Below are 17,416 nucleotides of genomic sequence, written 5' to 3' on the forward strand. Positions count from 1 at the left end.
TGAAGGTTTTGATGGTAAGCAGTCTCAGAGGAAGCTGGGCATGGGCTCAAATGAACACATTAAGAAAATGAGAACTAAATTAAGATCCTATTGAAGCATAATGAAATGTGAGTTTTGAACAGGGAGTGTTGATCCAACAACAGCAAGAAAGCAGAGATGGCAGAAAGATACCCTTTAACTGTGCCCACATCAAGGCTTTACAGAGCAAGGGATAGGGCAAACAAAAGGATTTCAGAGAAGAGTGCGGACAGAGAATCAACAGATTTGGCAGCACACCAAGCCACAAATCTGTCCCATTGGCAGGAGTGTATCGTTTTCGAGGAGAGACGCCGAGGTGCGAAAGCTACATCACACATATTTCAGGGAGATGGGCGGTATGGGAAGGATGGGGCGGCTGGAAGATCAAATACTCTCCACTGTCGCTGCTCAATCTCCATGCATTTAAATGGAGCGTGTGCTGGTTCGAGCACAGGATCCTGTCCTGTTGCTGCAACAGGAGATCCTCTCGAATGGGCAGCCTTACTGGGGGGACAGATGCCCAGGGGTTCAGGATACCCGACTCTGTCCAATCCAGAGCCATCAAGATGACTTGGGCTCGGTTGCACCTGATTTTCTTGAGATTCCTGGACACGAGTGTTATCAGCGGAAAGGCGTACAGGAGTCCTAAGCGCCACTTGAGATCAAGAAGAAATGGGTCTCCGAGTGAGAGCCCCCTTGGAATCGCCAGCACGCAGAAGTGCTAACATTACATGTTCGAAGCAAAATATCAAGGCTTATTGTGCCACTGGGGTCATGCTAGCTTGGCTGATGAGGGGTGATGCGACAAAACCAGTCCCAGGATCTTTGTTTCTGGTCCAGAGAGGACCTGGCCTGGCATTTCCAGCTGGACTGTTCCTCTGGGTAGCAGGGTCAAGACTGATTTGCACATGGCTGGGTCCATACTGGGGTGGCATGGTGGGCAAAACAACTATGGACTGGGATGCGGCCCGAGCGATTGCAATTGGTTGAGAGTAATTCAAGTGTTCCATCCATCACCTTGTTGTGTTGGCATCTAATCTTACCATTAGCAGTCATGCCCCCACAGCTTGCTCTTTTGGAGTTACTTTTAAAAAAATGTTAATTGCTACACTCCATAAGAGTGCACGCGTTTACAAGATGTCTTCCCATAATTCAGCCCAATTTTGTTGTTAGCCCCTCCGGTCATGTTGAGTGCCCTTTCCCACGCTGTTATATGCTTGCTGCGTGTCTGCCCTGCGTGCCACTTAGCCTCCTTCCCAATCTCCCCTCGGGCCGCACACAGCCCTCTTGCCCAGCCACCTCACGCAGCGCACCTCCCATTCTCCCTCCACCGCCTCTTCGTGATAGTTTCCAACAATCCTGGAACTTGGTTATTCAACCAGCAACTTCGTTTTCTCAATCCCCTTGACAGTAACCTTCATTCCCACAATGCTCCAGCGATATCAGCTCATTACATGGACCTCCAATTATTGCACTAACAGGGGCACTTTTACATTTTCTTCAAATTTGAGGAAGAAAGCTTTCACTAAAGGAAAAGGACTAGTTGTGTGAAGTAACAGCATTAAGGACAAAGGTTTCAGAATCATATAACAAGAGAAGAAAACTATGCGCTCATGGTTTATCAGGTTGGGTCAATACTTACGGGTCCTTCACAAGGACTTCAATTTCTTATAGTAATTGTTGTCTGGAATGTATCATTAAGGACTAACATCTGAGGCTAACTGTGAAATATTCATGCATGGCTGTCTTATGTAATTGTGTTTTTTATTGCAGAATACTTCTGCCAATTTAGGGAGTGTGACTTGCCACTACAACTTGAGGGATCCAGATGAGAACGATTAACATAGTGTGACAGAAAGCCAAGCTCATGTAACAGGCTGCCCATGCAAAGATGGAGTCTGATTACCTTACAGATACACAAGATTTGTCCCAAGCCGTTTCGGAGGATACCCCGTCCGCAGTTGACATGGTCCAAGCCCTTGCCAGTGTTCAAGTAGAAATTTAAAACTTACAACAGGAGAATCAGGTCCTGAAGTTGGAACTCCAAAGACATAAGCCTAGGACAAGCTACTGGCCTGGGAATCCGGGATCAGTATCTTAAACAGTAACTACCTTTCTGCAACCCACCAGGTTCATGAATACCTTTCCCATACATACATGAGGTCCTGCAGTGGGAGCTTCAGAGAACATCAACACCCTAGTGAGTGTAACTCCCACTTCTGTAGCTCTAGCTCTTCCCGAACATTTTTCTGGGGACAGTTCAAAGTTTGAAATCTTTCTGAATCAATGTCAACTGCAATTTATTTGTACACCTGCTACATGATGAAACCTCCAAAGTGGCACAAATGATCTTGTATTTAGGGGGGGAAACACAGTAAATTGGTCTATACCCAGAGTTGAAAATGATAATCCACTGCTATACAATCTTGATGCATTCAAGATGCAATGCACACGCTATTTGCAAAGCATACTTTTATGTAGGCATGCGACTATGGGCTGTTAAATCTTAAACAGGGAAATAAAGACCTATTGTTCTATTTAACTTATTTTAACCTAGTAATACTGGGAACAAACTGGCCAGAAGAAAAAACAACTTTCTTGTTCTACCGGGGACTGAAGGATGACTTAAAAAATGTTCTTGCACAGGTAATCTAATTCCCTGAGGACACTGTAGAATTAATTGACCTAGTGGCCAAGTTGGACCATAGACTTGGGGACCGTGGGGAAGGGGGGGGTCAATCCCAGTTCGATTTGAAAGTAAAGATAGTCCAGGGGGATAAAAAAGAATCAGCCATCTCTGCCCTAGGTTTTTCTTTCAGTCTGACTCCAGGTGCAACCCAGTTCCTTGCAGTCAGCCTCGAGGCCTCAACACTCGGTGTTTCTTGGCCTTCCTCTTTTCCTTTACACCTGAGGGTTCCAGGTAAGGGCTTGCCTGGTGGTGTTTGATGCATGCTTGCAGAGGGTCTGACCTATCCACCTCCAGTGTCTTTTCATGATTTCTTCATGACCAGGGATTTGGTCTGCTAACGTAGATCATTGCTACTAATGTTGTTTGGCCAGCGGATTTGGAGGATTTTCCTCATCCAGGTGTTAAAAAGGTCTGGACTTTGTTGGTGATGGCCACTGTTGTCCTGTAAGTTTCTGCTCCACACAGAAGGACCAATTTTACATTGGTACTAAAAAGCCTGATCTTGGTTTGCAGCGTTCGGTCCTTAGAGCTCAAGATCTTCTTTAGTTGAATGAAGGTAGCCCTTGCTTTGCCGATCTTTGCCTTGACGTCAGCATCTGTGCAGCCCTGCTTATCTATGACTCCACCCACGTGGGTAAAGGCCTCAATCTCCATTGTATCGCCTGCAAGAGTAAGTGCAGTTGTGTTGGCCATATTAGTCTTCAGGATCTTGGTTTTTTCCCTGTGGATGTTGAGGTCAAGTTGTGCTGATGTGGCTGCCACTTTGTCTGTCTTCTCTTGCATCTGCAGATGGGTATGGGAGAGTAAGTCCAAGTCCAGGTCCAGGTCGTCAAGCTGTGTCCAAGGTGTCCACTGGATCCCATTTCTTTTCCTTGTTGTGCATGCCTTCATGATCCATTCTATGGCCAGCAGAGAGAGAAAAGGAGAGAGCAAACATCCTTGAAGGACTCAGGTCTCACTTCGAAGGTTTCCGTGTGTGGCCCTACAGTAACTATCTGGCAGGTCATTCCCACGTAAGAGTTCTTGATGATTGTTACGATTTTATCTGGCACACCCTAGTGGTGGAGTTTCCAAAGGGGCGCTCTGTCCACGCTGCCTTCTCATAGTCGATGAAGTTGACAGACTTAACATCAACTGCTTAATGATGATGCACAGTGTTGCAATCCGGTCTGTGCAGGGTCTATATTTGCGGAGGCCAATTTTCTGGTCTCATAACTAAGCGACTTGTTGCTTCATTCTGTTCAGGATGACTCTGGTGAACACTTGGCCTGGGGTTTATAGAAGAGTTATCTATCTGTAGTTTATCCAGTTACTCAGGCCATCATTCTTGGGTAACTTGATTAAATAGCCCTCCTTCCAGTCTCTTAACATCTTTCCTTTTCCCAATCCTTCCAAACATGGGGTAGATCATGTCTACTGATGTTTTAATGTCTGCCTTCAGTGCCTCTGCAGCAATGTTCTCAAGTCCTGCTGCCTTCTCATTTATGACATGTTTGACGGCTTGCCGTATTTCTTCCTTGGTTGGTCTGCTACAGTCGATTGGCAAGTTCTTGCCAATTGGGTGCATATCTGGTGGAGAGACTGCAGCACAGACTGGTTCAGAAGTTCTTCAAAGTGCTCCACCCATCTTTTGTTTGCTGGCCTTCGTTACCCAAAAGGAGAACAAAAGGAGAAAATTAAACCTTGTCATCCCATCAATCCAAGGTGATTGCCAGTAACTCCTTCCAGAAGCTGAAAACTAAAAAGCTATGAGAGGAACAAGATCCACTCTTTGGGTGCCTAAGGAGAGGTGATCTCACAATAGCTTGCTTGTACTTCTATGCATTTTACCATCGTAGTCACACTAATTATCTCTACTCAACTGCAACAAGCACTCACAATAATGTTAATTTCTTTGGATTCCAGTGCAACCGGAATTTTTTTTATTGACATAGCCAAATTCCCATGGTTTGCAACTATCACCCCAAGCAAGTAAGGGCAGCGAATGGTTCAGAATTATCTTCCAAATTCATCACTTTTCAAACCAAACCCATCCAATTGTTTTGTAACAACTGTAATTCAGAGATTATCAGATCTGATCTGATTGGTAAGGAAAAGACAAATGCCAGGATGGCAGAGTGATGACTTAGCTCTACTGACAACAGCATCATGCAACAACACTCACAGGATTCAACACAAATGTCAGACTTGAGTGATTAGGCAGTCTCCAAGAAAAATCCCAGGAATTAACATTACTTTTATTAGGTTAGATTATGTCCATTGAGGTGTGGTTTGTGACTGTATGCCAGCTTGTAAATAATACTGGATAGCCTTGTCATACTGCTGATGAACAGGGGCAGCTGATAGCTGTCCTATTCAATTCCAACCAGCTTATGTGTTGGATGAGTACTGGACAGCTAGAGGATTACAACTGATTGCTCAGTGAGGGCCTTTCCAACCTGCATGTGGGAGAAAAAAAATCACTAGTAGGAAATAAGAAAAATGCTGCAGGGGTCTGCCCTCCCTGCTGATTAAAATAATCATATTTTGTATATTTATTTCTCCCATACTGCCTGTATGTGCTGTCAAATGTGATGTGCCTTGTCCTGAGCATTACATTTACTCGATTAGATTAATTGCTGTATATGTTAGGTGAGGTCTGGTGAAAGAAGTAAAAAAAAGTTGGACATTTTGAAGCTACCATGGGTGGAGGGAGGACTAGGATTGCCAGACCTATTCCTGTAACATATGCAGCCATCCACTTACATCATACAGTGAATTGGTTGGATGAGGATCCCAATTGTGATAAATCTTTTCCAGCAAGCACACACAACCCACACACCTTTCTGGAACTATTTATAATAGGGAAGGGAGATCCTAATAACTTCCTGTATCTCATTCCCTTAATTGCGGAGGTGTCGCAAAGAGTGGTTTGTAAAATATTTCGCAAGGTCCCTTTTGCAGAGGATATGCTCCCAGTGTGGGAAATAGTGGATGAGCAACACAAAGCTCACTTGGAGAAATTATAAAGTGGAGAAAGAATTGATTATCTACTGTGAAACGCTAGCAAAGGTTATGGACCCACCCAATGGGAGACCACTATGAGCGTGAGCTAAAGTGCCACTGATAGTATGTGAGGATAGAGCTGTAGATCAAACAAGGGGGACTAAGGAGAGGGGGGTTCAGTCTGTGTAACGAGAACTGCATGCTGTAGTATGTTTATGCAAGTTTATTGTACTGGATTGGCCAAAGTTCTTGGCTGCTCATGTGCCTTTGAAGGCGATTGTTTATGCAATTTTACTGTACTGTATGTGTCATGGTTTTTGGCTGCTCATGTTCCCTTGAAGGTGATCAAATGAACATGAAAATTTAATAAAAGCAATTTTAAAAATGGTGCCACCGGTGACTGAACAAACACAAGATGGAAGTATCCTTATAAAGCAAATACAGACTAGGGAGCCTGAAACATTTTATTTAAAAAAGCCTGGTTATAAATTGCAACTTCAAGTGATGTGTGTGTGTGTGTGTGTGTGTGTGTGTGTGTATGTGTGTGTGTGTGTGTGTGTGTGTGTGTATATACGTACTCCATATAGGGTTTTTAAAGTTTTTCTTTTTTGATTCAATTTATCATACATTACTTCTATCAGTGTAATTTTTGTTTTCATGGTGGTGATCTGTGTATACTTCTGGTGGAACCAGTTGGAGCCCACATCTAATGTTCAATATATTATCATGTTTCGTAGATGTTGTCATAAAATAATTAGCTCAAGTGGGAAAATCATAAAAGGTCTAACATGATATAGGGTCTTTAGCTGGTTCCTCCAAAAATATACATAAAGTGAAATCCTGAAAAGCCTTCACATCAAAAGAAATGTCATCCAGAAATTTTATAAACAGTACATTCCCTCAGATAAGAAACACTTAATTATATCTCATACAACGTACCTTCTTATATCTGTAGCTCAAACATATTGTTTACAAGTCAATCAATTAATGTATACACACTTCAAATGGCGAAAAGATACTTAACAGACTACAAGCTGGAAAATTAAGAATGACAGCGTAATGCCTGTCAGATGAGATAAAGTGCACACTTCACACTTTCATACTGAATAAGGAGTATGGAGCCTTCTTGCTAAAAGAAATGGGACAGCAGCCAACAATAATCAAATTTGTGAACAAAGTATTTCAACAGTACCTTTTTTTAAAGATGACTCCTCTTCAACTGGCTCCATCTAAAAGAAAAAGGCAAACCAGTATCAGATATGTGCATTTTGAAGCTTTTGCCATACGTTTCCAAAGATCTGAATGGGCATGTTCCATTGTACAACCTCGGTGGGGAGTGCACTCAGAAAAATATGTGCAAATATATATTTATTCGCAAAAAAAAAGTTTAAAATAGAGCTATAAGCGAGGAAGGTAGTAAGATATTAACTTGCATTCAAAGAATCTTAGAAATTCAATGAAAAATCACTACTGTTTAAAAAACACAAAATTATGGAAATTCGCCAGTTATACTTAACTAGCATAAGTAGAACCTGCAACAGCATATATTTCAGCTGTCATTGCTGATGTAATATATGAGGTCATAAGCAATGCATCACAGCTAAGCAAGTTATACTTATGTCAGTTGTATATAACAGGTGAATTTTCCTGGCTAAGTCTCGGCTAGACATTCTTTGAGACATGTTGTATATACTTTGTGGGCTCACAACCCATCCATTGCTTTTAATGCGTTTCTTCGAGTCATTTAAAAAGCCTTGCTTCCAAGTGGTTAATCTTTCCGATTTGTCTCTCCTTTTTCGTGGGTTGCTCCCTCCCACGAAGCAGCATCCCATTAATTGTAGCCTTACACTTGCCCCATTTTAGCAACTGCTTGAGGAACTTCTTTTTTCTTTGTCTTAAAGAACTTTACTTGAGTGCTCTGTGTTCTCGCTCCTTTGAGGTTTTCTGTAAACAAGGATGTAATTCTTGTTCTTATCTCATTGCATTTGCTGTTCATGCAAAGACAGATCAAATATCAGATGCTGTATATCCCCAAGGGTGCCTGTTCTTTCTCTGACTCCAAAGTGAGAGAACCCTTCTCCCTAATACCCTCAATCATCGCTTCTTGCCCCCTCCTTGCTTTTTATTTATAGACTAGCTTTAACTAGGCAGCAACAATAATCCTCACAGGAAACTGACCCTCCCTCCGCTTTCTCCTCTGACTGCTAAAAACAAGATGGAGAAGAGACTGAGCCTCTGAAGCTCTGTAATAACCTCATCTTCCCACTCCAGCCTGGTAATTGCGGAGAGTGATTCTCCAAGTAAAGCTTATTGTCAATTGCGGCCCTTAGTGGCGCTATCAGCTCGGGGAAGCCCCTTGCTTTTTCTTGCAAGGGCTTCTGAAATTTTCTCCAAATTCAGCGGTTTTCTTTAAGAGGTCTTACTGTAAAACTAAGCTAAACCAAGGTCACTAAAAGTTAAGAACAACAGAAACTCAACTGTACATCCCCTCCCTTTTAACCCTGTCCCCGCCACAGCAGTGTGTCTTTGTGTTTTTATTCAGAGCACAGACACAAAACCGCAAAGTGAGGATCAAAGGTTGAGAGAATGAAATGACTAGCATTCAAGGGGAAGGTGGAAGCGATAAAGCTGCACCAGTGAAGCTTTTCTGGCCTGCATGGAAATAACAGAAGGAAAAGTTGATCCCAACTCCCCTCTTCGGCGCTTCTCAGTTTTGGTGTGTGTGGTGGGGGCACTGTTCATATTTTCAGCAGTTTTTGTGGTATGGTGCACGTGATGTGGAGTGGAGAAGTGAGTGTCTTACAGCCAAGTTGTCATTTGAAGGCTTAACTCAAGTTGCTGCGTGTGGGGCACTCTCTGGCAGTTTGGATCAAGATATGCTTTGCTATCTTCCCCACACGGCCCTCATGTCCGCATACGATGGTGCCACAAGAAAAAATGCGGGTGAAGGCAGCCTGGAATGTCAAAGAAAACAGCACTAGGAGGTGCAAGTGTTGTGGTGAAGTTTAGTTTTGTGTACAGGTAATGACTTGCACTTATTTTGCCTTCATTTTGTTCTTGTTGCTTTACGGTAGAATAAACAGCAGCTTTACTTTCACTTTACTTACTGCAATGTCAATATTTTGAGAAATGTTTTTCTCAAAAACATTTTGAAATAAGTTTGCATAAAACGTATTTCACAGTATGACAGCAATGGATGCCCAAAGACAGCACAGCTAATAAAACTCACAATCTAGGCGGTAAGGTGGGAGATGAGGTAATCAAAGCTTTGAGGGGCCATTGTGAGTGAGGGTCATTAACAGTGAGTTATGATGGGTGAGCACAAGTGGTTCCACCTCACACCTCAGCTCTCTATGCTTGCCTCCTGTCTGATGGTTTTACAGCACTTATCGAGGCCTATGAAAGAGGGACTTGTGGGGCTAAAAAGGTGTGGTGAGGGCAGAGTTCTAAATTTCTGGCAGACACATTCCTTTGTTCCACAGTGGAGATTTCTCCTCAGGGTGGTAGTTCAACCCAGTTGTGCTGGAATGTGTGCATCATGAGGCACCGTCCCCTTAACTACAGCAGACTCCGGATGGACTCGCCGCCACTCATGCCTGATACTTTAGGGGTCGATGCACAGTGCCACCTACATCCAGTGATAGCTGTAAACTAAATCAGGAGCGTTCTTTCTCTATTTTTTTTTTTTAATATTCATTACGTATTGGGCACCGCATGTCACTCCAGAGTTCCAAGGCATGAACACGAAAGGGAGATGCACCCAGAAATACCAGTCTCACGCCATATCAAGATAGCATGCATTCACAAGTATTTACCATACTCGTTTTTGTCATTGGCTTGGTTGAACGAAGTGTGTGGTTTGTTCCTTGTTCAAACAGGAGAATGTACTCAGTTCATTTTTTGGCATATTTACACCTCTGAACTAGTATTGTTTTGTTAGTATTGACAATAAAGCCTGTATGGTGACCTTAGGACTTTCTTGATGCTAGGTAACAAGTCCAGGTTGTGGGAGGCATGCTAGCGAGTAGTTACAGACCGAGACAGACGCACAGGCGCGTGTACACACACACACGCAAGGGATGCCCAGAAACAGTGGGAGCAGGCGAGACCCGGAAACAGTGGGATTTGCACTTCTGTCAACTTTCAGAAGGTAAGATCCGGAGAAACATTTTGTCATGCTAATCTTAACACATACAGGGCTGCAGGCAGTACTCAAATGATTTCAGAGCGATTCTTAAAAAGGTTAAAATACTTAGGGAAACTCGAATCATCCCCCCCCCCACCCCACCACACTCTTGAAGCAGCGCAACTGAAATTACTTTATCTCCCGAGGGAGCCCCCATTTGCTGTTGGTTGCCAATCCATTTCACGCCAATCGCTGCTTGCCCCGCTGAACTCTGTTGCACAGATTCTCTCCTCCACAGACTCAGTTCTTCATGTTTTTATGTGCAGTGTTATGTAGCGCCAATACCAATCAAAGGTACTGGAGTGCTTTACATAAGCACCAGTTACTTTTTCTGCAGATTTATATAGCGCCAGCACCAACCGAAGGTATTGGAGCGCTTTACATTAGCATCAGTTACTTTTCTGGTGTAGTTTTATATAGCAACACCACCACCGAAAGGTATCAGAGCGCTTTACATTAGAACCAGTTCCTTTACACAAGGATACATTCATTTTTGTAGGCACAGCAAGATTAAGTGATTTGCCCAAAATCAAGGATCCAAAGCGCCAGCTACCTGAATTGTCAAAGCAAGTAGGTCCAAAAGATGCAATTCTATTGCCTTAGACAATGCTTGTTTTTACATGTTAGTGCATTTTCTGTTAATTCCAAAGATTTTTGTACGCAAGCTAAACATTCTAACTTTCTCACTTTAACCTTTGTTCTTTTTAGTGAATTTATATGTATGTTTGCAAATATCTCATGCTCTCTGCTGTTAATATGACAGCGAAGAGTAGGCAAAGTGATGGTTACACACCATTAGGTCTGCCCTCATAGCAGACAGGATATGTTGACAGCACCAGACTCCTAACTGCATTCAGTTGCCTCTATTATCTCTGTAGAAACCGCATAGAGGTCTACTATCTCCCATTCCACAGTTTCCTTTGAGATTACGGAGACGAAGTTGGTGGCAGATTAGTAACAATCTTAACAGTTTCAGCATCTCATTTTTCATTACACGGATATCAGAGCACTGAATAACTAGTTTCAAACCCTGTACCCTTTGCAACGATCCTGAAACAAGCAAGAATCGCCTATGCAGATGACACTAAACTCTTCATTAAAATTTTGTCATTTGAAGACATTCAGCACCCTAAAAACACTCTCTCCATGGTATAGTCCTGGCTGCCCAACAACCACTTAAAGCTTACCACGAACAAAACTGAACTCCTCCTCATCCAGCCAAACGGAAGGTCCTATCCTGTCCATAATTGGCTTGACAACCTGACTGTTTTAAACTGTAAACTATCTATCTTGAACTCTGTTATATCACTAGGGATTACACTTAACAAAAACCTAAGCATAAAAGACCATATCAACGGCTTATACGTGCTGAAACACATGGGAAAAATCATTCAAACCCTTCAACCCTTATAAGACCTAATGACTGTAGTGCAATCCCTAGTCCTCTCCAAGCTGGACCATGGTAATGCAATGATCACTGGTACCCTAAAAAGCCACCATCTTCCGACGAAATCCACACTCAACACAGAACTCCTCTCCAGGGAGGGCCGCTATAACCACATTACTCCCACGCTTAAGAAACTCAACTGCCTACCAATCGAAGCAAGAAGTAGAATCAAAACGGCCGGCATAACCCACAAAGCTCTCTACAGTAGAAAACCTACCTACCTCGTAAACAAGCTAACAAAAGCTGACCAACAGTGGCCTTTGTGAAGCTCAAGCCTTTCACTCCCGATTCTGCCCAAATGTAAGAAAAAAATCTCTCACTTGTGGGAATACGCCTAGAATTTGGAATGCTCTTCCTCAAGATCTATGTAACAACCAATCATTCCTACACTTCCGAAAAAAACCTTAAATAGCTTATTCTCAACAAATATCCTAACTCTTCCTCCTAAAACAATCAACTGCCCTTGATACACTTCACCCTTCCATCATCTTAGAGCTGGAACTTTACTACCTCTGGAAGTAACTGCACATCTATTTATCCTACCACTCAAATAATACCAGTTCTACCACGGAACTTTATCATCCTTCCACAACACGATCCATTGTATATTACCTTGTATGCCTAATATTTTACTCCTCAGACGTATCCCTTGTAAATGTTACTGTGCCAGCTCTGTACAAGAGCTATGATACCCTTGAGTTTGAGCTGTAAAAAACTCGAAAAATAAAAATAAAATAAAACTGTATGATAAGAGTCATATGAGCACCATACAACTGATTAATAGAAGTGGGACCCAGTGTTATACGAATATGCATAAGTGAACTATTAATGGGGTCAAAAAATAAATATGTTTTAAGCACTAAAAACATACCACGATATCGCCTTGGGATCCACTGCATAACTGAACACTGTTCACATAGTGCTGGCCCTTCTGCTCTACAAGGTACTTGCATCTGCGTTGACAAAATTAACAGGAGTGTAAATAAACAATGCTAAAAAGATTTTAAAAACCAACACATTTTAAAACCAACACATTTTAAAACAAGTAGATTAGGCAGAAAATTCAATTCATGTTTATGTAATTTAATCTGCAAGTTAAGTGCAGGTGACGTGAAAGTAATAAGAATTACTTAACAAACTTCACTCCCATAATTTTCCACCTTCCAAAAAGCTTACTACTTAACAGTAGAACGAACGTTACTGATGGCCTACTTTAAAGTAAAATTGAAGCTGTGAAAATATTATCGATTGTTGGTGCTTTTGGTGAACACTGGGTCCCACTTCCCAGTATCCACTATCATCTTTGAATTCAGACTGACTGGAGTTAAAAAAATATATATATTGCTGTGGACGATACCTACAGTTTGTGGCCTGCTTCTACTGCTGTTTCTTCACTATTAAAATACGGACTGAGAGCAGTGAAGGAAAGCAAGTGTCTGTTTAGTGGGGGGTGCGATGCAATCAGACTAGTAGGAGTGTATTTCAGGAACATGGGGAGAAAGGCTGATATTCTGCTACCTATTTGTTTTAATCATGGGTATATGTGGGTAAAGCACCAGTCATATCAAAATAGTTTTTGAGATCCTGTTTGTTGTGTTACAGAGGCAGTAAACATGGATGGAAAGAAAGGGGTAGCTTAACTGTAAAATTAGTTTTCAGCTTAGGAGGACTGATCTACTTTTACATTCTAATCTTTATTGTGACATCTTGTGGCTGGGTTGAGAAAACTATGTTGAAAAATAAAAAGTCTTACACTGTGCATTACTAATAATGGCATTTATAAAACACCCACAAAGACACAACATCTTTGGTATAATTAAAACCGATCTCGTCCACAGTGGCCTTAAACAAGGCTGTGTAGCCATTCACGTACTTCTACAAACTCCAGGTGAATTTAGCAATGTTCTCTTCATTATTCTTTAAAATTTTTGAACTTTCTATATCTCCTTTTTTACTGTTCTACATTGTTGATTATTCATCTTCGGAATCATTCTAGGGTGATCTTACTTCTAACTTTATGTTCAGTACAATAACGCACCTTTAAGGTAAGCCTTTACAAAATTGTAAGTAGCTGATTTCATCTGTCTTATTACACCTCTTTTACTATCCTTACAGTGCAGAGGATATGAACGTTTCACCCTCCCATTAAGGAGAAGAAATCCCACGGGTGCTCGCACAAAAGGGATTTCATTTTTATGGTCTAAGCTAAGGGGTAGAGCATCCCCAGCAGCCCGAGTCCTTTTTTACCCTGAATGGCGATCGGACCGCATGGTGCTGATGTATTCTTTCTGTTTTTTTCTACATTTGTAGAACCATTGCATTTCATCTATTCATCTAAGTGCACATTTTTAAACTGTAAACCGATATTGCTTTTAGTATTGTTGGCTGGTAATATACAGTTTAATGTTTATATCAGTATGACTCAGCAATTTACTATATATATTTATGTATATTTAAAAAAGTCAATAATATTTCATAGAAGCAGAAGCAGATGAAGGTGAAGGTTGACTGTTTTTCAAAACATTCAATAAAAAACAATACGATGTTAGTTATTTCAGTAGCACTAAACAAAAGGGCCGTTCTTTTCTAAACAATCTGAAAAGAGTAGTTAAACTAAATACAAACAAGTGTTAGGGAGAGTGGAATATTCACTCTTCCAGGATGCTGAGAACTGAGAATTTGGGCTCACACATACATGGGCTCTAAAAATCTTTTCAAAGACCTCAAAAGCAGGAACCTCGGGGCTGCCAGACAGGCTTGATTGGTTTGCTGGGACACGGACTTTCTTCATGTGGAACAACATCTCTGTTGCTACATCGAGTACCTAAAAAAAGCTGATTAAAGCTCCTTTTGCTGCTAAAATAGCTTAGAGACAAGAAAGAGGGGCTGGAAAACAAAGGCACTGAAAATCTAAAATATCTTTATAATGTTGCAATTCTTTTGAATATTCTGTTTGTCAGCTAATTTCTTACCACTATGCAGCTTTTTTATAGTTACTATACACAGATTATGCACTAGAACAGAAATCTGATTTTAATAAAGTCATAAAAAACAAGTTACTTACCTTCAGTGATGCTACTTCTGGTAGAGGCTCGACCTACCTGGAGATTACTCACCACCATCAGAATAATTTCTAGGTGTTCGACTGGATCCAGAAATATTTTACATAGTACCCCTGCAAGCCAGAAGGTTGCGCCCCACGGCTCCGTATGAACCAGTTACTTACATTCGGTAACGCTTTTTCTGGTGGATACCGTAGCTACCTGTGGATTCCTCACCTTATGAATTCTCCCGATGCTCCAGCCTTCGACTGAACTTTTCTTCTTAGCCCCCCACGTCGACGTCAAACCTTTCAGGAATCTAATAACTATAGGGGACTTAAATAAGGAAGGCTGACCAGGAAGGCAAAGAAAGGCCGACAGTGCTGACAAATAATCCTTCACAGTTCCAACTGCACAACCCTTCTGCCCAAAGGAATGGGCAAAAAGCAAAACATCAGACAAATGGGCCTTTAAGGGATCAATTGGTCTCTCTCCACACCAAGCAACACACTTTGCCCATCTGTTAGCATAGACAGTCTTGGTGGAGTGTCGCCTGGCCAATAAGATAACATCCACCACTTCTGGAGGGAGAGAAAAGAAACTCCGATTGCCCAGTTCAATCTCCAGGCATGTAGGTGCAGGCTCTGGAGGTGGGGGTGTAGAACCTACCCCTGCACCTGCAAGAGGAGGTCTGCCCTGTGAGGGAGACGGAGCGGAGGGCACAGTGAGAGTTGGAGAAGGTCTGTGTACCTCAGCCTTCTTGGCCAATCCGGGGCTATTAAAATGACTTGAGCCCAATCTTGGCGAATCTTCCTCAGAACCCGAGGAATCAAGGGTTTGGGGGTGGGAACACTTAAAGCAACTGGTCGCACCAAGACATCTGAAATGCGTCCCCCAACTCGCCCTGCACCGGATACTGGAGGCTGCAAAACAACAACCAGTGTGTGTCGTCCTGAGTTGCAAACAGGTCTATCTGTGGATATCCCCACATTCGAAAGATGTGAAGAACCAGGTCTCAATGGGAATGCCACTTGTGATCAGCCGAGAAATGCCGACAGACTGTCCGCACGTAGGTTGAGAACTCCAGCCAGATGGTTTGCTACTATGCAAATCCGATCGTCCTGTGCCCAGGACCAAAGATGCAGAGCCTCTCTGCAGAGAAGGTACGACCCTACACCTCCCTACTTGTTGACGTACCACATCGCAGTAGTGTTGTCCATCAAGACTTGAACTGACTGACTGCGAAGGGATGGGAGGAAGGCCTTGAGAGCCAGACGTATTGCCCGTAATTATAACAGATTGATGAGAAACATCTGTTCCGCTGGACACCAATAGCCTTTGATTTCCAGGTCACCCAGATGAGCTCCTGGAGTGGAAGCATCTGTTATGACCGAGGCCACCGGATGTGGTAGGCAAAACAGCCTTCCTTGGGAAAGGTTGCCGTCCACAGCCCACCATCGTAGATCCGCTGCAGTGTCTCTGGAGATAGTTATCGACTCCTTGAGATCTCCTTTGTGTTGAAACCACTGCTTGCGGAGGCACCACTGTCGAGCCCTCATGTGCCAACGTGCATGAGTGAACAACAGAACGTAAGAAGCGAACAGACCGAGCAGACGTAGGACCGGAACAGCTGCTCCCTTTGGAAACATTGGAATCAACGCCTGAATGTCCTGAATCCTCTGAGGTGGAAGGTAGGCCCGATTCAGTGTTGTGTCTAGTACTGCCCCTGTGAACAGGAGGCGCTGACAGGGCTCCAGGTGAGACTTGGGCACGTCTACCATAAAGCTCAGGTTGAACAACAACTGAGTTGTCATTTGCAAGTGATGCAGCACAAGCTCTGGGGACCCGGCTTTGATCAGCCAATCGTCAAGGTAAAGGAATACAGATCTTCCCTTCCTTCTGAGATCCGCTGCAACCACTGCTATCACCTTCGTGATGACTCAAAGTGCAGAAGTAAGACCAAAAGGAAGGGCCGCAAACTGGTAGTGTTGCAACCCTACCACAAACCGGATATACTTCCTGTGCGACTTCAGAATGGGGATATGAAAATAAGCATACTGCAAGTCGACAGACACCCTCAAGTCTTCCTTGTTCAACGCCAGAAGCACCTGTGCTAGGGTCAGCATTTTTAATTTCTCCTGTTTGAGGAACAAATTCAAAATCCTCAGGTTCAGGATAAGCCTCAATCGACCATCCTTCTAGGGAATCAGGAAATACCTAGAATAGCATCCCTGACCCTTTACCTGCTCTGGAACCAAGTCCACTGCACTCTTTAACAAAAGAACTTGCACCTCCTGCTGACGCAACAGGAGATGATCTTCCGTACAAAACGAATGACGAGGAGGGATGGGAGGGGGAAGCTCTCGAAAAAGAAGGGCATAACCTTTCCCCACAATATTCAGCACCCAGGAGTCCAATGTGATTAGCTCCCACTCGAGGAGAAAATGAAATAGCCTTCCCCCTATGGGAGAAGTATGATGTAAGATGGAGAGAAAACTAGGTTCCCCCAGAGGAAGAAGATGAGACGGGAGGCTGCTGAGTGGCTCCCCGCATTCTAACCCTCCCCCGCCCTCTATAAGACCTATAGAGAGGGTTAGCAGGCTGCTGCATGCTGGACTGTGGCCTCCCACGAAAAGAGGACCCACGGCCAAAACCCCTGAACCTCTGAAAAGATCTAAAGGATGTGGACGCTGAAGCCTGGAGTCCCAAGGACTTTGCACTAGCCCTGCTGTCTTTAAAATGCTCCAAAGCTGAGTCGGCCTTGAACCTAAACAACTTCTCGCCATCAAAGGGAAGGTCCAACAAAGTTATCTGAACATCCATAGAAAAGCCAGAAGACCTAAACCACGCAGGCCTCCTGGTCGCCACTCTAGTGCCCATTGCCCTGGCAACTGAATCTGCTATATCCAAACCAGACCGAATAACCTGCTTTGCCGCAGCTTGAGTTTCCAACAGGAGTTCATCAAACTGCCCCTGCACATCCTTAGGCAAGCTTGGCACAACAGCTCTTGCCGTGTCCATCAGGGCATAAATATACCTCCCCAGCACAA

General features: G+C 43.1%; 1 protein-coding gene across 5 annotated transcripts in view; it reads right to left on the minus strand.

Annotated features, from left to right (window-relative positions):
* XIAP (X-linked inhibitor of apoptosis) overlaps positions 1–17,416 on the minus strand; it is a 362,764-nt gene that overhangs the window by 55,777 nt on the left and 289,571 nt on the right. For all 5 annotated transcript variants that reach the window (XM_069211916.1, XM_069211908.1, XM_069211900.1 and 2 more), the window contains 2 exons: positions 12,197–12,278; positions 6,885–6,921 (listed from right to left, as the gene is read on the minus strand). In XM_069211916.1, the coding sequence (XP_069068017.1) occupies positions 6,885–6,921; positions 12,197–12,278 (119 nt within the window). The remainder of the gene's footprint in view (positions 1–6,884; positions 6,922–12,196; positions 12,279–17,416) is intronic.

Source organism: Pleurodeles waltl, chromosome 2_1 (genome assembly GCF_031143425.1).
Source record: "Pleurodeles waltl isolate 20211129_DDA chromosome 2_1, aPleWal1.hap1.20221129, whole genome shotgun sequence".
NCBI lineage: Eukaryota > Metazoa > Chordata > Amphibia > Caudata > Salamandridae > Pleurodeles > Pleurodeles waltl.